Source organism: Ptychodera flava, chromosome 16, assembly GCF_041260155.1.
Source record: "Ptychodera flava strain L36383 chromosome 16, AS_Pfla_20210202, whole genome shotgun sequence".
Taxonomy (NCBI): domain Eukaryota; kingdom Metazoa; phylum Hemichordata; class Enteropneusta; family Ptychoderidae; genus Ptychodera; species Ptychodera flava.
The window spans coordinates 22,706,567-22,730,498 of record NC_091943.1 but is presented as its reverse complement, the minus strand read 5'-3'; the positions used below and the strand labels follow the sequence as shown (position 1 = coordinate 22,730,498).

At 39.2% G+C, this 23,932-nt stretch overlaps 2 protein-coding genes and 1 pseudogene across 6 annotated transcripts; all 3 read right to left on the bottom strand.

Moving 5' to 3' along the window:
* Nucleotides 1-14: 14 nt before the first annotated feature.
* Nucleotides 15-9,345, bottom strand: LOC139114330 (steryl-sulfatase-like). Of its 3 annotated transcripts, none has more exons than XM_070675985.1 (6): nt 8,088-9,345; nt 6,835-7,117; nt 6,256-6,378; nt 4,865-5,578; nt 4,249-4,530; nt 15-3,449 (listed from the first exon to the last, which is right to left on the bottom strand). In XM_070675985.1, exons 1-6 carry the CDS (start codon nt 8,109-8,111, stop codon nt 3,100-3,102), a joined length of 1,776 nt encoding a protein of 591 aa, XP_070532086.1. In that variant the 5' UTR covers nt 8,112-9,345; the 3' UTR covers nt 15-3,099. The 3 variants fall into 3 exon arrangements, with proteins under 3 accessions (XP_070532086.1, XP_070532087.1, XP_070532085.1); XM_070675986.1 differs by lacking the exon at nt 8,088-9,345 and adding an exon at nt 7,597-8,079; XM_070675984.1 differs by lacking the exon at nt 8,088-9,345 and having other exon boundaries at nt 6,835-7,589.
* A 358-nt stretch (nt 9,346-9,703) lies between these two features.
* LOC139114332 (arylsulfatase D-like) lies at nt 9,704-15,472 on the bottom strand. 3 transcript variants are annotated; one of them, XM_070675987.1, is made up of 6 exons: nt 15,409-15,472; nt 13,061-13,343; nt 12,421-12,543; nt 11,053-11,766; nt 10,515-10,796; nt 9,704-10,091 (listed from the first exon to the last, which is right to left on the bottom strand). In XM_070675987.1, exons 1-6 carry the CDS (start codon nt 15,409-15,411, stop codon nt 9,742-9,744), a joined length of 1,755 nt encoding a protein of 584 aa, XP_070532088.1. In that variant the 5' UTR covers nt 15,412-15,472; the 3' UTR covers nt 9,704-9,741. The 3 variants fall into 3 exon arrangements, with proteins under 3 accessions (XP_070532088.1, XP_070532089.1, XP_070532090.1); XM_070675988.1 differs by lacking the exon at nt 15,409-15,472 and adding an exon at nt 13,427-14,120; XM_070675989.1 differs by lacking the exons at nt 13,061-13,343; nt 15,409-15,472 and adding an exon at nt 13,427-14,112.
* Nucleotides 15,473-16,944: 1,472 nt separating this feature from the next.
* Nucleotides 16,945-22,675, bottom strand: LOC139114327 (steryl-sulfatase-like; annotated as a pseudogene).
* Nucleotides 22,676-23,932: the final 1,257 nt, after the last annotated feature.

Here is a 23,932-nt window from a genome sequence, read left to right as displayed (position 1 = left end):
TGACTTTTACAAACTGATGACCAAAAGTGTTGTGATAACAACCGTAAACCCACCGTTACGAGTTGTGATAACCGACTTATACCACGACAAACACACAAATTTGGCCAGAATTGCGATGGTTGCCTTTGCCATCATTTCGAATGTCACTTGAATGACGACCGTTCATTTACATGTGAATTAGAACCAAGTACTAAAAAGAGCATCTGTGAGGAAGGAAACTGTTTTCTGATTAGCTCTTTTACACTGGCCCCCTTCTTTTTTTCCTAATCGTCCCTTGCAAGCGCAGGTGGTGCCGAATGGGCTATTATTTTCTGATTGGCTTATTTTAGTTTCATATGCCAAGAGATTCATGTGATTGGCTGAAATCAATTAATTGTTCATGAAGTTCTTACCACGTGCACTGCCCTAGCCAAAGTTCTTAGTTTCTACTTGGCTCCTGGAGTGTAGAGGTGGATGCTGCTCAATATTCCGATATTTCCCACTATGAAAGCGATATTGAACGTTTTGTGTCACCATATGATACAGCAGATACCAAAGAGGAAATAGCGGAGGAGGAAGCATTCACCCTGACCAAAACACAAGAGCAATCACATTTTGCAGTTTTAGTCGGCGCGGAAAATGTCGCTAAAATTCAACGTTTACGTGTGCCACAGAACACGAGGAGAACGATTAATTGGGGTGTTAGTTACAGTCTGCGATACCTGCGGATGAGGAATGAACGTATCAGTAAATCAGGCTGTGGAAGTAGTGAAGTGTTTACATTTGTGCCTGCATTATCGTATGATATCGAAGCGAGGGAACTCAATTCTGGCTTTGTCGTTTCGTGGTTGAAGTTCGTCGAGCGGATGGGACAGAATATCCATCGCAAAGTTTGAGAGCTTTGTGTCGTAGCATTCTGCGGTATTTGAGTGTAGAATGTCGTCGGGGAGACATGAATTTTATGAACACCAATACGCACTTTTTTCAGGATTTCCACCATACAATTGACCGAATTCTGAAAAACATTGATAGACGTGCTATCGGGGTCGACAAAAACAAGCACCGCCGTACACATGAGATGGAGAATGTAAGTTGTGGGAGAAAGTTTTCTCAGTCAATTCTGCCAAGTTGCGCTGTGTATTTCTATGTGTCATATGAATCTGCAGGTTGTATTCTGATTCGCATTGAACATGGTCCAAAATAAAGATGCATATCCATTTTTAGACAGTGTTTGTCAGTTACATGCCTTTCAAAAATTACATGGCTTTTTGTGTTCATTGTATATTGCTCGAAAAAGATGAATATCCATTTTTAGACAGTGTCTGTCAATTATATGCCTTTCAAAAATTATGTGGCTTTTTGTGTTCATTGTATATGCGTATGAATGGTTGGAATTCTGAATTTCCAGGTGGTTTCTACTTGTATGCAGATTTTGTTATCAGCCACCCTTTCTTTCATATGTTGATAAGTTATCACCACTCTTTTTTTGATATGTTAATTATGTCTATTCATAAAAGTGTGGTGATATCTTATCAACAAATGAAAAAGTGTGGCCGATAATATAATCTGCATAAATACAATAGAAAACGTGTGAGTTTATGAGAATAAATGCACTGCTAGAACAATAGGTCACATGACCTAAGTGGTATAAATTTTGTTATTAACATACAATGGGCCAGCATCCCCTGTTATAAATGTTTCAACGAATTATCCATAATGGAAGCCTCCTTAACATTTGTCAATAATGAAATCCGTCGCTAGTCATTTGCATATCATTGAACGAGTGCTTGATATAGGATGGCTGTCCCGCACTTGCTGTACAATTTGACCCACAACACAAGTGTCACGCAGGCGACAGGGAATAGCATACTTCAACGTAAAGTTAAATGTAGTGTGGGCTGATGTGCAGCGTCTCGGAAGCTGTTATCTAATTGGGTGGCTGAATCTTACCGTTATAATTGAAAATACAAATAGACTCCCAAAGTTGCTGTGAATAGTGACAATCGACCAATCAGATATAACCTTCCGAGCACGCTGCATATCAGGAGCGTAGCGTTGATGGATCTCGTTGTGCAGCTACGTGGATTTGTACTGATCGTAGTCGGGTAAAGGGCACGCAAGACACCCTGTGATTTATATGCGTCTGCTGAACCTTTATTCTGTGCTCCATGATGTAAATCTTGTCTTGATTGTGACAAGGTCCATTCAGGTAACGCCATAAACATTTACTTATGACGTTTTTTAAATTCTCTATGCATCAATGCTAGTTGTAGATCTCATAACAGGTCAAGTCTGTAGGTGAGGGTATACCAAATTTCATCGCTCCTTGTACTTAACTGGACTTGAGTTTGATTAGAACATCTATATTTGTATTACTAGAGAGAGAGAGAGTATCACAATCATGGGACAGAACTGCAGCTGTTTTCAGTGTGGCTTGTTTCAAATACTGTTATTAAAAAGACGACCGACCTGTTGACAACGCTTGGGTATTTATCAAAGTGCTAACTGAATGTTAATTTATCTTTTTTTTCATCTAAAATGTAGAATTTTGACTAACAATCGACATAATTAGCCCTTTAAGACAAATATAACAACGTAAATTTCATGAAAATGGGGCCAGTTCTTCACAAAACGGTGGCTTATTTTCTTTAGTGTTGGACAGTGGAGAACAACCAGGATCGCGGGCACGCTCAAACTCTAGGATTAAAAGTTTCTGTCTGATAAAAGTGGCGTTAATTCATACTCTTTGTCATGGCTTTTATTCATTTTACAGAAAGCGATGGGAACGTTCAAGGAAACAAAACTTTTCAAGCCAAGTGAAAAATTTTGTACTTGGGGTGGATGTTACCAACAAATCGCATGACAGTCAATACATTTTAGCGGCTAATCAAGGAACATGTAATTATATACATTGAGTGTTACATTGCACACTAAGGAGGAAAACCAACTCTCGTTCGGCATGAGGGGTTTTTCACAGTATTATCTTCATGAACTCCGTACAGCATTTGCTACATGAATTTGGAAAGCGGCTGTTCGTCAGTGCGATATGATAGAAAAACCAACGACTCACGTGAGATGAAACAGATTTTTTAAAAGCAGCATTTATTGTTCCTTTAAACGTCACATGTCAGTATTGTCCTCCTTACAAGAGCAATATGGAAAATTACAGCATGGCTGCAACCATGGCCGAAACAGCACTGATCTGTAAAGAGAAAATTGATCGGTGACTGGTTCTACGGCCTTCTCGTGTCTATCTCGCGCCGCCTTGGCCTTCTGTATCAGTGCCTTTGTTTCTCCTGTGAGTTTTAGCGGATGATGTTCACCGGGATCGTTGGTGAGATCAAAGACCAAAGGTGGGTCGTGCTGGTCAACAAAGCGTCCTTTACATTGGCACAACCACGTGTGGAAACAGGCCTGCGTTCCTTGTGTCCATTTTGGCGTTGTGAATATTACTTTGTACACGATGCCTTCTACTCAATAGAGAAACAAAACAATAGTAATAACAAAAAGATCACATCTCATCATTTTTCCCAATATTTTAGGGAGACCCCCGACTGGGGGGGGGGGGGGGTAACGGACTACGAAATAATATTCTCTTCGGCGTCTCAAATCACGTTTTTCTGTATGTGGTTTAGTTGTTTTTTGTCATTCAAAAGGTAGGTAGCCTTGATTTGCGTCGAAGTACACTTGTCAAAACATTTCATTTCTAAACTACATTAGAAAACATCCGATGGATTGTCTATATTGTCTGCAATGTAAAATAGGCGAACAAAAGTAAATAAAAACTTTTGCTTTTAAGGTAGTATGCACCTCGAAAGTGAAAGACTTAAACTTTTGCTCTAACTTTCCTCAAGGAATCTTTCAATCATTCTCTTTCAAAATCAAGAATAAAAACAGGGGGTCACCATGCAAATTTTGGTACTAGAGAAACAAATTACCCAAGATTTACCGATATTAGAAATTCAAAATGGCCGCCATCCCTGTGTTAACTCTATGGAGAAAAATAAAAAATTCGAATTTCGAAAAACTAAGCCGGTGAAAAGTTTTCTTTCACCAAGAGCTTTAAAATGAACACCCACATGTGGTATATCAGAAGAGAATTGTAAAAGTTTGAGAGTCCGAATGTCTGTCCCCGAGGTGCGCTCTACCTTAAACGTGATGTGTATGTTCGCCATTATCCAAAATTATTCTCTTGCATCACAGCCTTACCTACCATCCTTACTGAATGAAATGAAATGATATGATGTATGTTTTGATTAAGTCATTTACCTTCATCAGGACGAAAGGTGACGCCATGAATCCAAGGTCCACAGTAAATGAAGAAGAAGTCGTGCACCGCTATTTTATCCTTCCCAAACAACATCCCTGTCATTTCGCGCCCATCGATGATTCTGTCGTCTGGTACTTTGGCGCCGGCAATCTTTGCAATGGTGGGCAGAATATCCATCGTGCTCGTTGGTACCGATATCACCGTATTGCTTGGGATTGATGGCGGATATCTAGCGACGGTTGGAACTCGGACACCGCCTTCCCATACTTGAGATTTGCCTCCTGCCAGTAACACGACACAGAAAAGTGAAAAAAACTCTATGGTGTGATGATCATTGCAGTTCATGCTACACTGTTATAACGTGGAAGAAAGATTCCTTCAGAATTCCTAAATGGGTTACAACGAGCGAAATAGATACTATTGACTAAGAAACGCGTGAGAAGCTGTATCTTGGGCGATGACAAGCTTGTCTAGCAAGAATAATGACAATGCAGTTGATATGAGCTGAATATTTTGAACGAATAAAAGTCTCGAGTAAATCTCAGTAAGCCAGACCAGAAATCCCTTTCCAACAATACACGGACTCTGAGTAACAATAAATTCGGTGAAAAATACCTTTGTATATTCCGTTCCAGCCACCCTCCCTTTCTCCTTCCCGCCCTTTCTCTACAGCAACTTCTTCGATATGTCCACCATGATCAGACGTAAAGTATACAAAGGTGTTATCCTTTAAGCCATTTTGATCCAATGCATCCAAAATTTTACCCACACTCCAATCCATTTCTTCCACGTTGTCCCCGTACTGGCCGTGTCTGCTGACGCCGGCAAACTGCTTGCTTGTGAAGAGAGCCGTGTGAACCTTCACGTAGGCCATCATGAGGAGAAATGGTTTCTCTTTGTTCTCTCGTATGAAGGAGGTGGCTTGGTTGGTGAAGCGCACCGTCATGTTTTCCAGACGTATCGGTTGTTCAACGACCTCGTGGTTTTTCATGAGGATGCAAAGAAAACGCTGGCTAGATTCAGGGTACTTGAGCAGGAGATAAGAGAAAAGGGTGACTGATACAAACATGATCAGAGAACCGCGAAATCCCACAATGTTGAACCATTTGGAGACGAATACGAATGAATACAGCACGACCGTTAACGTGGCCCAGTAGTAGATCAGCTTGCTGATTCTCATCAATTGCATTACGCTACTGCGTCCATTCGGAGGGTCGGCACATTCATTGATTTTCGTAAATGGCATGCCATAGTAATAGTCGAAGCCCTGGTTATTCGGAAGATAGGCGTAGTCTTGGTAACTGCTGTGTATCCCAAGGTGCCACTTACCTGCATTGGTAATATGGGGATTGTAAAGCTTTTTGAAAACAGTTAAGTCGAAAATTTGGTGTAACTACATATTTTTTAGAACTTAATGTAATCAGCTCCAAGATCAAGTATGTTTATCTTGAAATACGGATAGGAATAAAAAAGCATAGAAGGTGTATTGCAGAACGAGAATAAGAGTGAGGTCCGGAAAAGAATAAAATGTAATTAAGACCAATGGGAGATTTCAGTTTGCGGGCCATATCTTACTTGCCCGTGTTCTAACTTCCGGTCAGAATTCGTAGAAGAATTCGAATGTCTCTGTAGGTAGACTTTGTTCAAGTTGGTAAACAAAAACGAAGTCTATTATCTGTCTCTTCTATTTTCTGCCGGAGCTGTATGGCATTGGTGTATGACATTGGTGACCGCCAACCAATCGCCGTCCATCATCAGATAGTAGCAAATCAACGTAACTGACGCGCTTTAATTTACCTCGAACAGTCTCATTGCTCCTCTAATATAGGACAAAACCTCGAATCTCGAGCTTTTGAACGATCGCAAGCACATGAGAAATTACTAAAATCGCGGACTTGAACCCCATGGATTAAGTTGGTGACAAAACCTACTTTTCTTAATTCGAAAGAAAACAATTATAAAATCGTCTACAAAGACAATAACGTTTTCGGACAGAGACTTTTTACCTAGATAGGCAGTTTCGTAGCCTGCTTCCTTCAAGACTTCGGCAAAAGTTATTTCGTATGGCGGCATTCCACCAGTACAGGCGTTGCAACCAAACATTGTGTTGACGGTCTTCGATGCAAGACCTAAATGAATGATATATTCGTTGACTCAAATATTTTTGAACATTACCTCATCAAATCAAAATCATCACAGAAAGTACATACCCATACATACAAATGCATACATACATACATACATACATACATACATACATACATACATACATACATACATACATACATACATACATACATACATACATACATACATACATACATACATACATACATACATACATACATACATACATACATACATACATACATACATACACACACATAGATACATAGATACATAGATACATAGATACATAGATACATAGATACATAGATACATACATACATACATACATACATACATACATACTTTATGTTTCAGAGGAAATTTGCAACAGGTATCAAAATTATACAAACTACTTGATATGGAGATCACGGTGTCATATATCAGCTGCATGTAAGGAGTTTCCTCTAACCACATACCTGCCCTGATTGGATATCTGCCAGTGAGTAAAGCTGCTCGGCTAGGGGTACAAGTAGGTGCGGGGACCATGTTGTGGGTCAGCTTCACTCCTTCCGATGCTAGTCGGTCGATGTTCGGGGTTCGGATTGTGTCATTACCAAAGCAACCCACATCGCCCATTCCGAGATCATCGACCAAGAATATGAGAAAGTTTGGTTTCTTAGTTGTACTGACGTCGTCCTTCGCCAGTACTAAGACGGTGAGTAAGAAGAGGGCGGTAGTACAGCTAGCTAGTTTCATGGTCTGTGAAGAGATGTAGCAATTTCTCAGCATTTACATGTAGCTTGACATTAACATCACTGAAGACTTGAACCGTAGAATGATGAACAACTAAAAGATGACAAAGAATAAGACTGATAAGATTATATGGATAATGGTGTAACATTACGTTGTCAATTATCAGTATTTTTGGTAGTACTTGTATTCTTATCTATTCACATCAACGTGCCGCTAGCTTGTCTCCCTCTAAAGCAATTTCGTATTTAAGACTTGTAGCAAATACTTGGCAACTGATGGTAAATTTTTCGAATTGTTGCTGAGAATATCACACAAAATTTCAAAAAATGGAGAGTACGGGGGCATATAGTGATTACAGATACTGATCGTATCCACCAAACAGTAAATGAAGCTTATCAGATGTCCCTGTATGGGACTTTTTTCATTTATCTTTGCCAGATATGAGTTGAAGGTTACTCTGAAAGTAATTGTTACCATAAGAATACCTTTCTCATGCCTTACAGTCAACGCGTGTCTTTCAAACTTAACAATCCGATAGAGAAAAAAAATATGATTCTGGTCGGTGAACTTTGCTCCCATATTTCCCATGGAATTACTTGTGGTACACACAGCTAAACGATTACAGCGTTACGTTTATTCAAATGTGGGTCTCATGTAAACGAGAGAAGAAAAACCAAATATTTGAATGTATAAAAGACGAATTGAAATTTCAAATATCACGTCAATTTTAAATTATGAGTTTTACTACATTGACAGTAGCTGCTGCTAATCCATAATATTAAGCTACCATGGTGTGAAAACTGTAAGACCTTTGGTTGTCTTTCGGTCATCGCAACCATTGCTCTTACTTTATGAGAGGACAGTAAACGATTGTCACATCAATGAAGTCAAATTTCCTAGTTGTCATAGATATTGAACGTCTCAGAATCGTAAACAATAGTGCTGAGTAATATAAAGAAGAGGCTTGCAAACTTACCTTAATATGCATGCATGCAGACATATTGTAACTAGTGGAAATAATTTGGTCATGTGACAATTTTATACCTGTAGCAATTATTTATATTTTGTTATTAGCATACAATGGACCAACATCCCCTTTTTATGTTTCAACAAATTATCCATAATGGAAGCGTCTTTAACATTTGTCAATTATGAAGTCCGTCGCTAATCATTTGCATATTATTGAAGGAGTGTTTGTTATTGAATGCCTGTCCCACACTTGCTGTACAATTTGACCCACGAGTGTCACACAGGTTTCATGGAATAGCATACTTCAACGTGAAGTTAAATGTAGCGTTGAAGAATCATGCAGTGCAGCTACGTGGATTTGCACTGGTCCTAGTTGGGTAAAGGGCACGAAAGACACCGTGTGATTAATGTGCGTCTGTTCAGCCCCCATTCTCTGCTCTATGCTGTAAATCTTGTCTTGATTGTGACAAGGTCCATTCAGGTAATGCCATAAATGTTTATTTATGACGTTTGTTAAATTCTCTATACATCAATGATAGTTGTAGATCTCATAACAGGTCAAGTCTGTAGGTGAGGGTATACCATATTTCATCGCTGTTTGTACTGGACACGTGTTTGATTAGAACAGTTCTATATTTGTCGAAAATTGTCATAGGGAAACACCAAATTTATATCGCTACAGGGAGAGAATCGTATTCATGGGACAGATCTGATCAACGGTTTTTTGTGTGGCATTTTGCAAACTCTATATAACTATAAAGAAGACGACACTGTGGATATTTATCATAGTATTGACTGAGGTCGTTCTTTTAGTGCGAATTTTATTGTAACGATCACTATTATCGGACGACGAACAGCCAAAATGCCTGAAGATACTCACACGGAGAGGCCTTTCATAGCTAAAATGGGCCAACTTACAAAATTTTACAAAATCACGTATCTCCTTTCCGCTATTTTGCATGATCGTCACATATCGCAAATCGGGTGAAGTGCGATAAACTACTTGGTGGACAACAACTGTCCCGAAGTTATAGATCTCTTCAGCTAATCATGTGAATGATGGATAGATTGGGATTTATATAACTGTCACTTAAAAGTGCCTCCAAACGTCTAGCACAAGGTGATATTCAAAGCCCTGTCAACATCTTGCTTTGCAAACGAACTCAAAAATAGAGCTTAAAGGGCCAGTAATGCTAACTGTAGATGATTTTTTTCATTATTTGTATTTTACATGTCAATTGCAAGTTCTAACTTTGCTCCCAAAAGAATGTTGAACACCCACTATTCAGCTTCTCAACTTAGCGTCTATATGTGTAAAATACATTGCTATGTTTACATTTGAATTATAGTCCAGACCAGAATTCACTTTTAAACAATAACAATACATTTTACACAAGTACTGGCTGAGTTGACAAGTTGAATACTGTGTATCTCGACATGCTTTGGGAAGAAAAACAAGACATTACAGTGGACATAAAAAAACAAAAATAGTGAAAAAAATCATGAGGGATTCTTGACTGTATTATCTTCATGAACTACATATAGCATTGGCTATAAATTAGGAAAGTGGCTTTTCGTCAGTCCGATATGATAAAAAACCAACGACTCACTTGAAGATAGAACAGATTTTTCAAAAGTAACATTTATTGTCCCTGTAAACGTCACATGTCAGTATTGTCCTCCTGACAAGAGCAATATGGAAAATTACAGCATGGCTGCAACCATGGCCGAAACAGCACTGATCTGTAAAGAGAAAATTGATCGGTCACTGGTTCTACGGTCTTCTCGTGTCTATCTCGCGCCGCCTTGGCCTTCTGTATCAGTGCCTTTGTTTCTCCTGTGAGTTTTAGCGGATGATGTTCACCGGGATCGTTGGTGAGATCAAAGACCAAAGGTGGGTCGTGCTGGTCAACAAAGCGTCCTTTACATTGGCACAACCACGTGTGGAAACAGGCCTGCGTTCCTTGTGTCCATTTTGGCGTTGTGAATATTACTTTGTACACGATGCCTTCTACTCAATAGAGAAACAAAAAAATAATAATAACAAAAAGATCACATCTCATCATTTTTCCTAATATTTTAGGGAGACCCCGACTGGGGGGGGGGTAACGGACTACGAAATAATATTCTCTTCGGCGTCTCAAATCACGTTTTTCTGTTTGTGGTTTACTTTGTTTTTGTTATTCCAAAGGTTTACGCGGAAATACACTTGTCAGCCCATTTCATTTCTAAACGACATTAAAAACATCCGATGGATTGTTTGTCTGGTCTGCACTGTCAGATGGGCAATCAAAAGCATATAAAACGTTCCTTTTTGAACGTGATGTGTATGTTCGCCATTATCCAACATTATTCTCTTGGATCACAGCCTTATTACCATCCTTACTGAATGAAATTATGTAGGCCTAATGTATGTTTTGATTAAGTTATTTACCTTCATCAGGACGAAAGGTGACGCCATGAATCCAAGGTCCACAGTAAATGAAGAAAAAGTCATGCACCGCTATTTTGTCCTTCCCGAATAACAGTCCTGTCATTTCGCGCCCATCGATGATTCTGTCGTCTGGTACTTTGGCGCCGGCAATCTTTGCAATGGTCGGCAGAATATCCATCGTGCTCGTTGGTACCGATATTACCGTATTGCTTGGGATTGATGGCGGGTATCTAGCGACGGTTGGAACTCGGACACCGCCTTCCCACACTTGAGATTTGCCTCCTGCCAGTAACAGGACACAGAGAAAGTAAAGAAACTATATGGTGAGATAATAACTGGATTCCATGCTGCACTGTAATAACGTGGAAGATAGATTCCTTTAAGATTCCTAAAAGAGTTAAAACAAGCGAAATAGATACCAATGACTAGGGAAAGTGTGAGAACGAATCAGGATCTCGAATACATCTCAGCGAGCTAGACCAGAAATCCCTTACTAACAGTATACACTCCTAGTAACAATAAATTCGGTGAAAAATACCTTTATATATTCCATTCCAGCCACCTTCCCTTTCTCCTTCCCGCCCTTTCTCTACAGCAACTTCTTCGTTATGTCCACCATGATCAGATGTAAAGTATACAAAGGTGTTATCCTTTAAGCCATTTTGATCCAATGCATCCAAAATTTTACCCACACTCCAATCCATTTCTTCCACGTTGTCCCCGTACTGGCCGTGTCTGCTGACGCCGGCAAACTGCTTGCTTGTGAAGAGAGCCGTGTGAACCTTTACGTAGGCCATCATGAGGAGGAAGGGTTTGTCTTTCTTCTCTCGTATGAAGGAGGTGGCTTGGTTGGTAAAGCGAACTGTCATGTTTTCCAGACGTATCGGTTGTTCAACGACCTCGTGGTTTTTCATCAGGATGCAAAGAAAACGCTGACCGGTTTCAGGGTATTGTAACAAGAGGTAAGAGCCAAGGGTCGCCAACGCAAGCATGATAGTGAAACCCCTGAACCCTACGATGCCAAACCATTTGGAGACGAAACCGAAGGAATAAAGTATGGCCGTTATCGTGGCCCAGTAATAGACAGAATTGCCGGCCCTCATGAGGCTCCTTACACTACTGCGTCCATTGGGAGGATCAGCACATTCATTGATGTTGGTAAATGGCATGCCATAGTAATAGTCGAAACCCTGGTTGTTTGGAAGATAGGCGTAGTCTTCATAACTGCTGTGTATCCCAAGATGCCATTTACCTGGATGATGCCAAAAATCAAGCGAACTAATTCCAAATATGATGAAAATACACGCGATCACTCTATTCTCAGAACTCAAGTCTTTCATTTTTACGTCACAGAATATAAATTCTTTTTAAATGGATATCTGAATATAACGTCAGTGAGATTTTACTTTCTCTTTGGAAAACCTATTTTATTTTTTGAAAAAATACTATGGTTATGCAAGGCTAAAAATGATGTTATGAGTGCCATTTGATATTTCACATTTGGGCATTGTGCGCCAATTGTTTTTTTGAGGCAGTATGCGTCTCTAAAAAGAAAGGCTTAAACTTTTGCCCAAGTTTTTTCCTCATTGAAACTTTCAGCCATTCTCTTTCAAAATAATGAATAAGATAAGGGGTCACCGTTCAGAGTTTGGTACGAGAGAAACACATTACCTAATATTTACCGATATTCGAAATCCAAAATGGCCGACATCCCTATTTTAGGAAAAAATAAATGTCCGATTTTCAAAAAAAGTAAGATGGTGGAAATTGTTCTTACTTCAAGAGCTTCTTGAAGTGAGCCTCCACAGGCGGTAGACCAGAAAAGTATCGAAAATCCGGATATCTGTCCCCAAATAGGGCGGTTAAAGCTACGAACACGCTCATTTACTTTGAAAAGTTGTCATACCTAGGTAGGCAGTTTTGTATCCGACTTCTTTCAAGACTTCGGCGAACGTGATTTCGTATGGCGGCATTCCACCGGTACAGGCGTTACAACCAAACATTGTGTTTACGGTCTTCGCCGCAAGGCCTTGATAATGAAAATTGGTCCAAAGTGTTGGTCAAAAGATAGTTTGAAAATCTGTCATTGTCATATTAGCAATATGGTCACATCAATGTCAGCGCTTGAAAGTACGCAAACACACACAGATATAGTCTTATGTTCAGAGAGTTCTCGATAAAATTAGTCTTTGGCTTCAGCCTACATGTGCTCAAAGTCTCATTTGCATATTGTAACCTATGATCGTACTACACTTTTCACAAACAATCTCATTATTTGTAAGTTTCTTTAGTTGTTCATGTCATATGTGAGCTTTCGTAGGTATATGTCCCGTACAGTCGAATATCGCCTATTTTACCTTGCCCACTATATTGCCAAACCTACCCAGCTGCATATATACAACCACACATCGGACCTTAGCAGGGCTTTAAGGTTAAGCAAGAAGTCATGAGTGTTTTTAGAATAGTTTGTGAATAAAAACAGAGATAACAGAGATAAAGATGTAAGATATGGGCTGAACGCATAACTGTTTTGCCTTGCGCCATACCTGCCCTGATTGGATATCTGCCAGTGAGAAAAGCTGCTCGGCTAGGGGTACAAGTAGGTGCGGGTACCATGTTGTGGGTCAGCTTTACTCCTTCTGAAGCTATTCGGTCGATGTTCGGAGTTCTGATTGTATCATTACCAAAGCAACCCACATCGCCCATTCCAAGGTCATCGACCAAGAATATGAGAAAGTTTGGCTTCTTGGCTGTACTGACATCATCGTTTGCCGTCACTGAAACTGTGAATAGCAGAAGGACGCCCGCAGCACCCAAAAGTTTCATAATCTGTGGAAAGAAATTTCAATCTCCCTGGTAAATATCTCTACATCTTCATAATATAGATATAGGTCTCTTCTCGGACGTCTTACCTTAAACGACGGATGCACCTAAGTTTAAGTTATCGCTCTGCATGTCTCTAAAACGGAAACTGTCAGTCCAAGGGATTGGCCACGGCCCCGTACCACGCGACCTGGTATGACACGTTGTTTCTCAGGTGATGCCGCGTGATATTTCAACGTGACGATGTACCCAGGTGGCAATAAAAGTACCGACAATGAATATAAGTTTGCAGAATCAACAAATTACGTTACGTCAGCCATTCGTTGTATCACGTGATGGTGTGTCATTAGAATAAAATGTGTATTATCTTTAGAGTAAAGGGAGATTACGTAAGAAAGTAAATTTAAATTGCAATAGAAATGAAATTCACTCAGAAGAGAGCTTAAATTATAACTCGGGCCACAGTGGATAGAGGGACTGTGCTCGGGCTGAGTTCCCGTGCTGTAAATGAATAAATCAATCTCAATTCTAACTGCGTGTTCAACTTCAATTACACAAGTATTACGGTCCCGTGGTACCTCCGATATCTGATAATGACCGAAATACTTATGACTACTGTTCGCAACAGACAGGCTGAAGTTACTTCCCAGTAAAACCCAGAGTGAATGTACGTTGAGAAAGTTGCGACAATACTTGCTTCCCATTGTGCCATATCAAAGAATATCAAATGAACTCTCGCTGTGGTTTCTTTTCATAGCGAGACACTTAAATATTTTGAATTCACTGATGGTCAACACCAGCGGGAGTTCTGGCACGTAGTAGCACTCTGTTTACATAGAAAAGCGTCGAATTTCCTTTTCAGGAGAACAATATATATTACAATGTCGACGTGTGCCACTTCTGACAATTTGAACCTGATGTTTCTCTCGGACTGGCGCTCCTTTGAACAAAATGAATACTTTGAACTCTGTTGGCAAATGATGCTTATGCCATAAGTTTTTCTGTGTCCTTTGTCGTCTCTTTGAAAGGTCAATACAATCAAAAAAGGCCAAATCAAGAAAGTAGTACTTTAGTTTCTGCCAGGTACTTATAAACATATCTTAAACATATTTGCCTGTCAGAGATAAAGCAATGTATACGCATCAGTCAAAATGATATTGATGATAAATAAGAACAACATAGTCTGGTGGCAAAAGACAGCTTCCAATGTATTGCAAGAATTAGTTTGACGGTGAAAATTGTAATGTTAATAATTAACTGACTGAGACAGTGAAGTGATATAGTTCACAAGTACGGATACCCTGATAAGGTAACAAAAGGTTGTCACTCTTGACCATGGCTATGCTGTTCACGTGATTGAGATGTTTTGGTTGTTTACAAAAATGAGGAATGTTTATTAGAAAGCAAATACCAGGAGCCCTTGTGTATTTGCATGTTGATCACTGTCTACCAACAAAGTTCGTGCTAAGGTTTCCCTCACACTTACTTAAACTGCAGTTGACGATTAATTTTAGTGGCTTGTTCAGGAATCATTCTAAGCGTAAAGTTTTACAGGGCTGTACTCTGTTTAGATATTCGTTCTCCACTGCCATAATATTTGTATTGTCCCTTGCAGTAGGTGAGCCAAAGAAAATACACACTCCGCTGAGTCATGTAAGGTCGGCGAACTTTGGTCCGAACTAGTACAAAGTGCGTGTCCTTATGGCTCAGGTTCCATTCGTACAATGCTTGTCTTATTGGAACCTTGCAAACATCGCCGTGGATAAACTTTCAAACTGGCACTCATTCCAGTGTGATGTTTGTGACCACAGGCACAGTTGATCGACAAAATAAAATTAAGCTGCCACCACGTCAGTGCATGTGAATAAACAAGGACGTTTTGGTCGTCTTGGGATGAGGTCAATTTGCCGTAATTTGGACAGGGGATTGTATACAACTGTTAATCTCATATATTTATCATGAAATTTTCCCGCTGCTGTGATTTCTGTGATTTCCTACAGCATTATTTAGAACAATTCACTGCATACAATGCTTCAAAGTGCTGCAAGGTTACAGAAAAGACCAAACTTACCATAATTGGAGTGCATGCAGTCAAGTCCCGACTCTTAGAAGTAGTTTCAAGTGGTCACGTGGTATGACTTGTAAGGAATACTAATGGCCCCGTAGCGTAACCTTATCATTATAGGTGAGGGCGCATTCTCTAGTCGGACAAAATAGTTGTAGCTTTGTTGTTTTCTGTTTTGAATCTTGGTTGAGGAATAATGCAAGTTTTTTTTTGCATGTCGGCGGGATATCAGGTAGCATCAGTAGAACAATGTTTTTCAAGACCTTTACCATTTGAATAACGAGAAGGTGGTTGAAAAACGTATAAAAAATTAAGACTCACTTCATTTACTTATTACTTAACTCTAAACACCTAAGAGGGGTGCTTTTGTAGGCTAATCATGGAATTTACCATCTATAAAATTATTAACGTAATATTTTAAATTCAAGTAAAAATTAAAAGCCATTTCACTTCTCAACTTCAAGAACTGTAGTCTCTGTACTAACCTTTGAAAGAGACGACGAAGAACAAAGAAAACTTACGGCGTAAGCATCATGCCAATAAAGCTCAAATAGTCATTTTGTTTAAAGAGGCTCCAGAGAAATTGTCAGAGGTGGCATATGTCGACAATGTCATCCTTCAAATTGCAGTATTGTTCTTTTGAAAAGGAAATTCAACGCCTTTCTATGTAAACAGGGTGCTACTACGTGCCAGAACTCCCGCTGGTGTTGACCATCAGTGAATTCAAAATATTTAAGTGTCTCGCTATGAAAAGAAACCACAGCGGGAGTTCATTTGATATTCTTTGATATGGCACGATGGGAAGCAAGTATTGTCGCAACTTTCTCAACTTACCTTCACTCGGGGTTTTACTGGGGAGTAACTTCAACCTATCTGTTACGAACAGTAGTCATATGTTTTTCGATCCTTACCAGATATCGAAGGTACCATAGGCACTAAACTGTGTATAGCACAATTTATTTATGCAGTACATGATTTTGAAATTGTGTTTTTTAATACCAGAAAAAATAGTCAGGGGAACAAAAGGCAGCAGGACAAACACTGCAATGGACGTAGGTGTTAAGGTCTCCCGATCTAATACGTTAACTGCAACTGCTATTGAAATTTGATATAGAGCAATATCTCTAGATCTGCTATAGGCACTCATAACCTGACAATGTTACGTGTCATGACGTTAAAAAAGTAAATCTCTCTCTCTCTCTCTCTCTCTCTCTCTCTCTCTCGATATGGCATACCTTTAAAGTATAGGATCGCAGTACTTGGGCTACAACTGTATTAATTCATACCCTTTCAGCCTTAAGATGAAATCATTTCATTATCCTTTCCTCAAGCTGATAGACGTGAGAATCAGCTTCCTTCGGTATATGTCTTAATAAGAAAGATGATAATTGGTTTCCTTTGCTGATGTCAAAAGTTTCCAACTACTTCACGATAATCCCTTTAAAACCACTTACATTTAGTTTTACTTCATCACATATGAATAATCAGTATTGATGGTTGTGAATATTACATTCATTGCTTGATATTGAACAGCCGAAAAAATGCGAAAGAAAGGGTAATGTATTTTTCCAATAATAAAGATTCGAACATTTTATTACCAAATGAATCTTAAAATGAGACAATATTGTCTCTGCGACTCAAAACCGTGTAAATTATGAGTTCGTTGTCGCATAGCTTTACCATGTGTTCTGGCCATTTCATGAGGCCAGACGTCATAGAATATTCCGTGTGCACGCTAAGAAACGCTTGTACAAACTAAGACAAGCTTAATATCTTCCAGGAAAATCGATTTACATTTGTCTCTAAAATCAATACACTCCAATTCGTAAAACTGCTTGAAAAAAGATTCCTGTCATACTACTTTACCTGTATGCTCGGCACTGTACGTTGTCATATGTATCAATTTGACCTTGATGAAAACAAGAAAGGTCAAACTTCGTTATTTAAAGGAGGAGATGGGCACATGATAGAGAGCCCCTGTCTCGTCTATGGATGTAAGTTTCGAGGTATTGAGTAAAATATACACACACACAAACAAAGCAAAGGGAATATAAATCTAATGAAGCATCACAGGCTGCTCTGCATCCGTGATATTTAGCATTTCTTCTGCCTCCATCGTGTATCAGGAGGCAAAAACGTCGAAAAAACTCTACATTATCAAGCTGACTTAACTTAATCTTGCTCTGAAGTAGATGGATGCACATTGTATTCAATCAATGCGTAATGTTCAATAAAATTGAGCAAATTAAAAGGATATGAACATCGACCAGATATTTTCTGTTCACACGTTAATTTTTCGACAAGATATTTCACTAGTTTGCCCTATTTTCCATGATTCAATTAGCTGTAATTTTTATGTACTTTCTCGCATTATTGTCTCATTTGTAAAATTTAATTTTTTGAAGGTATTGTAAAAATATCAGTCATTATCCCCTAAAATGTACAGCGTTAGTATCGTCCTCCTGACAAGAGCAGTATGGGAAAATACAACATGGTTGCAACCATGGCCGAAAAACCAAAGATCTGTAGTAAGTAAACTGATCAGTCACGGGTTCTACGGTCTTCTCGTGTCTATCTCGTGCATCCCTGGCCATATCTATCAGTGCTTTTGTGTCTTTCGTGAGCCGTAGAGGGCGATGTTCACCGGGGTCGTTGGTGAGATCAAATACCAATGGTGGGTTGTGATGGTCGACGAAGTGTCCACTACTTGGCATAACCATGTGTGGAAACAGGCCTCCGTTCCCGGTGTCCATTTTGGCGTTGTGAATATAATCTTGTACACAATGTTCTCTACACAACAAACAAACAAACAAACAAACAAACAAAGGTTGAACTTACCCTTCCACTGTAAGCAGTATTTCGTCAGAATCTCGACAAAAAGATATGGCAATGAATGTACTTTTTGAATTGATGAGGAAATTAGGCTTGCGTTTGATCATGATCATGAAACGTTTTCACGGAATAAGAATACTTCATCATGACCTACTAGTCCTTGAATGAAATCATTGTCATTTAGTGAATTGAAAAACACTTTCTTGTTCGTTGTTTAAAGTTCGCTTTTTACTTTGACATACAATTTCTTATTTTACCTTTGAACTTTCAAAGAATCCTTTTTGAACTTTACAAATAAATACTTGGGTGGAATTCCAATATCATATTTGGTTTTCACGTCTGTTCTTTCAAACATAACATTCTCATCACGTGCATTTATATCAGTTGTCAAACATTTATAAAAGCACAGATTTAGCTGGTTTTGTGTTGTAAAAAAATTATTCATAGTTTCCACATACACTACAATGTATATGTATAGTGGATCAACATTTCGATGAAATTCCAAAATCAAATTTCTTGCGCAAATATGGACTTGTAATAACCCTAGTCTAATCAAGTACACTGATATCAATAATCGAGCGTCTATAAATAAACATTTAGCGAGCTTTTTATTGGGAAAACATTATTCATAGTTTCCTCATAGTCTGCAATGTAAAGTGAATAACCATTTCGGTTAAATTCAAAAATCATTTTTATTCCGCTATAACTCCATGCCAACCTTCGTAAAATTTGACCCCAAAATCATTGATTGTAAAATTTGACCCCCCTGACCCTCCTGATTTCCACCGAACCCCGCCCTTCCAGTAAAAAAAAACGAGTGCTCGCTTACTAGTACAGACTTATTGCAATACGAGGTTTTATTCATTAATTACCTTTATCAGGACGAAAGGTGACGCCATGAATCCAAGGTCCACAGTAAATGAAGAAGAAGTCATGCACAGCCATTTTATCCTTCCCGAACAACAGCTCTGTCATTTCGCGCCCATCGATGATTCTGTCGTCTGGTACTTTGGCGCCAGCAATTTTTGCAATGGTCGGCAGAATATCCATCGTGCTCGTTGGAACCGATATCACCGTATTGCTTGGGATTGATGGCGGGTATCTAGCAACGGTTGGAACTCGGACACCGCCTTCCCACACTTGAGATTTGCCTCCTGCAAAATGACAAGGCCAGAGGAATATTATGATTGAGAGATTGCTTTACCTTGATAGATCACTTGGGTGCAAATTAATTACACAGAGGTGCAATAAAAACACCAATGATCGCAACAGTGAGAAAATAGTCGGTACAAAATACCTTTATATATTCCGTTCCAGCCACCTTCCCTTTCTCCTTCCCGCCCTTTTTCTATAGCAACTTCTTCGATATGTCCACCATGATCAGACGTAAAGTATACAAAGGTGTTATCCTTTAAGCCATTTTGATCCAATACATCCAAAATTTTACCCACACTCCAATCCATTTCTTCCACGTTGTTCCCGTACTGGCCGTGTCTGCTGACGCCGGCAAACTGCTTGCTTGTGAAGAGAGCCGTGTGAACCTTCAAGTAGGCCATCATAAGGAGAAATGGTTTCTCTTTGTTCTCTCGGATGAAGGAGGTGGCCTGGTTGGTGAAGCGCACCGTCATGTTTTCCAGACGTATCGGTTGTTCAACGACCTCGTGGTTTTTCATGAGGATGCAGAGAAAACGCTGCCCGAATTCGGTATAATTGAATAGAAGGTAAGAGAAAAGGGTTGCCAACAGAAACATGATTATGAAACCTCTAAATTTGACGATGCCAAACCATTTCGAGACGAAGGCAAAGGAATACAGCACGGCTGTTATCGTAGCCCAGTAATAAATAAGTTTTCCGGTGCGAAAGAGATGCAATACACTACTTCGTCCGTTCGGAGGATCGGCACATTCGTTGACGTTGGTTAAAGGCATGCCATAGAAGTAGTCGAAACCTTGGTTATTTGGAAGATAGGCGTAGTCTTGGTAACTGCTGTGTATCCCAAGATGCCATTTACCTGTTGGAGTATTAGAATACAGTCAAAGTTGAAAAGATAGCGCGATTTCTTGAGTTGTAAGAAGTCACGTGAAGTCATTCGATCTATTTATTTTTGATTGAAAACATGACGAATAATTTTACTGGTCGCCTGTTCTACAGGTGACATCGAACAGGTGTTGTTTCAAGGATGACTAGGGTGTGAAACATTTGTTTAAATAACCAGTCATGTATAAATAAAGGTGAACAACAATATGAATAATCAAGTCATCGACGGTTAAAGGAAACTTTACCCAAATAAGCAGTTGTGTATCCAACAGTCTTCAAGATTTCGGCGAACGTGATTTCGTAAGGTGGCATACCGCCGATACAGGCATTGCTGCCAAACATTGTGCCAACAGTCTTCGAAGCAAGACCTGTAGATTAACAAATAATCGAAGAATAGATTCTCACATTCAACACACTGATATCATCGCTGCAACAATACGAAGCTTAATTCATTAAGGGGAACTCTTGGTAAAATTTTTCCTCTCTGTATCTGTCTACCCGACAGTGTCTATCTCTCTCTGACCAGTTCTGTATCTTCACACAGGATACCACATATGCACACTATGATTATATAACCTTGTATACCAGATATATACCAACCAAATATAGATACCTACATACATACCTACATACATACCTAAATACATACCTAAAGATACATAGATACACAGATACATAGATACATAGATACATACATACATACATACATACATACATACATACATACATACATACATAGCATGTCAACTCGAAAGAATTAATGCATTTTTCTATAAAACAGGCTGAAGAATGCAAATATCATAACGTGGCGGTTAATAAGTGGGACAAGGAATATCAGCTTACTATAGACGGTTTCATCCAAGCTCCTTACCTGCTCTAATTGGATATCTGCCAGTGAGAAAAGCTGCTCGGCTAGGGGTACAAGTAGGTGCCGGGACCATGTTGTGGGTCAGCTTCACTCCTTCCGATGCTAGTCGGTCGATGTTCGGAGTTCGGATTGTGTCGTTGCCAAAGCAACCCACACCGCCCATTCCGAGATCATTGACCAAGAATATCAGGAAGTTTAGCTTCTTGCTTGTACTGACGTCATTGTTTGCTGACACGACCGAAATTGCTAATAGCAGCACGACGGTAGCAGCGGCCACGCGTTTCATTATCTGTGAACAAAAAATACATTTTGTAGCTGTAACAATACACATTTAGAAGACAGGACAAAGCATTGCTTTGAATTTCTCTTCATAATAATGCAGTTTTTATATTCTGAGATGATGCGTTCAGATATTCATACTGTCGTTGGAATCTTTGATATTCGCATTCATCTGTATTGGAATATTATAACAATTGGATGAAGTAATAAAATGGGTTTCAATCTTTCAAAGACCACGAAGTTGCATTTTTGAGATGTTTTTGACAACAGCAAGAATGACATGGAACTTTTTAAACGACAGATACATCGGCAACGGAAATTGTTTTTGTGTCTCTTGAAGCAACCAGCATTTAGGCAACTTGTTCAGAAGTTGTCATATGCATAAAATCATCAGTCTTGTCTAACTGAGGAAGAATGCGCTTCGGGGACATATTTTCGGACTCTCAAATTTTACCAATACTTTCGTTGTCCACCCCTTGTCGAGGCACATTTTCACTTGCTGCAGTTTTAGCCCTCTTTTGAGGTCGTTTGTAATTTTTTAGTCTTCTATGCTCCAGGTGCATGCTACCTCAAAGAGGCTAGTATACTGAATTCTATACACATTCTACTTACTGTAATGTGAACATCAAGCTTTCAATCTTATCGTTGTGATAAGTAATTATCAGTCTTGGATTGTTGAACTATGGCACCATTTATCAGTACAGAGGACAACGCACTCAGCCTGATGACCGTTTTCTGAAGGAATGGGTTACTAGCGGCCGTTGATACTGCGCTGCCCAGATATGAGTTCATGTTTCATAAGGAGTTATACACATTCTTTTCCACAAAATGGAAAAAAATATCCGACGTCATCAAACACAACCTAACCTAAGTGGCCGTTAAGACTGCTTAATTTCTGTAGTCATGGAGAAGATCACTGTATACAGAAACCTTAATGAGCTAAGGGCATAATGTGTCGAAGATTACAATAACTGCCACTGAAGCTTCGTTTAAAGCTTGAGTATTGAGATATTCATTTTACGATGACTATATAACAACACTGCATGAGTACGAGTCAGTATTCATTTTGACAGGAATATTTTTTATCTCATGGCTATTCCGATAGACAACACAAAACAATATGTAATATGACATGTTTTCCAACTTTCGAAGCACCCACATTTCCCATATGAACATCTTACATAATTACGTGTAGCACCTACATCATCTTCCCAAATCTTCTTCCCAAAATAAATTCAAAATATTTGAAACATTTGTAATCCAACAAGGTCAAGCTGCTGCTTTAAGAGTAATACCGATAACTTGCGTTGTCGTCGGACTTACTCAAACAAACAATACCCTCTCTTTGTTGACAACTTTGGAAATAAATGTATCACAAAAAAACCCGGCACCTCCATTTTCTTAGCACAGCCGCGATTGCATATTACCTCTGTGCATTACATATTACATATATATTAAGATGAAAACGGAATTCATTACCTTTGCGCAGCTACAATAAGGCGATTGAGGAGAAAACGAGCAAGCCAACAGCAAAGAGCAAAAGGAAACTTACCATTTTGTACGCTTTCCATGTAAAATATGATGGTAACACGTGGTTTGGTCACATGACGCTAAAAGCTTGACATCTTAATTATTCAACGTGCTGGGGTAGAGGGGCGGGAGCATGAATCTGTTTACGTATCGAGAAGCTCAAGCGCTAGCGTTATTTCAACAGTTTGAAATTGACAAATTGGGCTGTAAGATAACTCACGTGATTCCGTCTTTAACATTGTTACCTTCAAAGTTGGCCAGTTCATTGAGAATATTTGCTTTGGCTAAATATTTTTCCACATTACCGGGCTGTTTTATCAAATACATTCCTATCGCTGAAAAAGGGGATGTGAGCGTTCTTATCTTTACAAGAAGACCTGAGTTTTATCTTATTTTATGGCTCGGATGTTAAAACTAAAGGCATACTAACCCACCCCCTCATCCCTGACGTAGATTTGCCGTGGTATCAGCAAACGTGTCTTTTATATTAAGGCTGATAATATGGTACCTTTTTTGTTAAAACAAAAGAAAAAGACTTTCGGGAATGGACAAGTGTGTCGATATACATTGCTGGGATATTTGCATGTTATAATTAATTTCCAAGGCCGGTTGATTTGCTGATTTCGTAGGAGGAACTCCACAATTGACAGGGTAGAAATTTACAATTTCAGAAGTGGTAGACCTCTTGTTCATCCTATCATGAAGAAGAGTTATATAAAACAAAACACTTCTACATCTACTGTTAGGGACAAATGTGGTTATATAGCGTACTTTTATTGCAGGTACGATTATACATTTTTGTATGACGTGTAATATTTTTCTGCCAAGAAATACTGGCTTCGTTAACCTAGTTATGATAGGTGAATTGTCAGTATAGTATTTCTATCTTATCTCAGTAAAGAGTAATTGTTACTCATGGTACATTGGACTGTAGCACTATCTATTGGCACGATCACACGAGGGCAAATCGCTTAGCCCGCATGG

Coding starts and splice junctions, on each gene's coding strand:
- LOC139114330 (XM_070675984.1), bottom strand. CDS start 7,147: ATGCTGAGAAATTGCTACATCTCTTCACAGACCATGAAACTAGCTAGC. Junction 6,379..6,834: donor CAGATATCCAATCAGGGCAG/GTATGTGGTTAG, acceptor TCATTCATTTAG/GTCTTGCATCGAAGACCGTC. Junction 3,450..4,248: donor CACCTTTCGTCCTGATGAAG/GTAAATGACTTA, acceptor TCTATTGAGTAG/AAGGCATCGTGTACAAAGTA.
- LOC139114332 (XM_070675987.1), bottom strand. Junction 10,797..11,052: donor CTGGAATGGAATATATAAAG/GTATTTTTCACC, acceptor TGTTACTGGCAG/GAGGCAAATCTCAAGTGTGG. Junction 10,092..10,514: donor CACCTTTCGTCCTGATGAAG/GTAAATAACTTA, acceptor TCTATTGAGTAG/AAGGCATCGTGTACAAAGTA.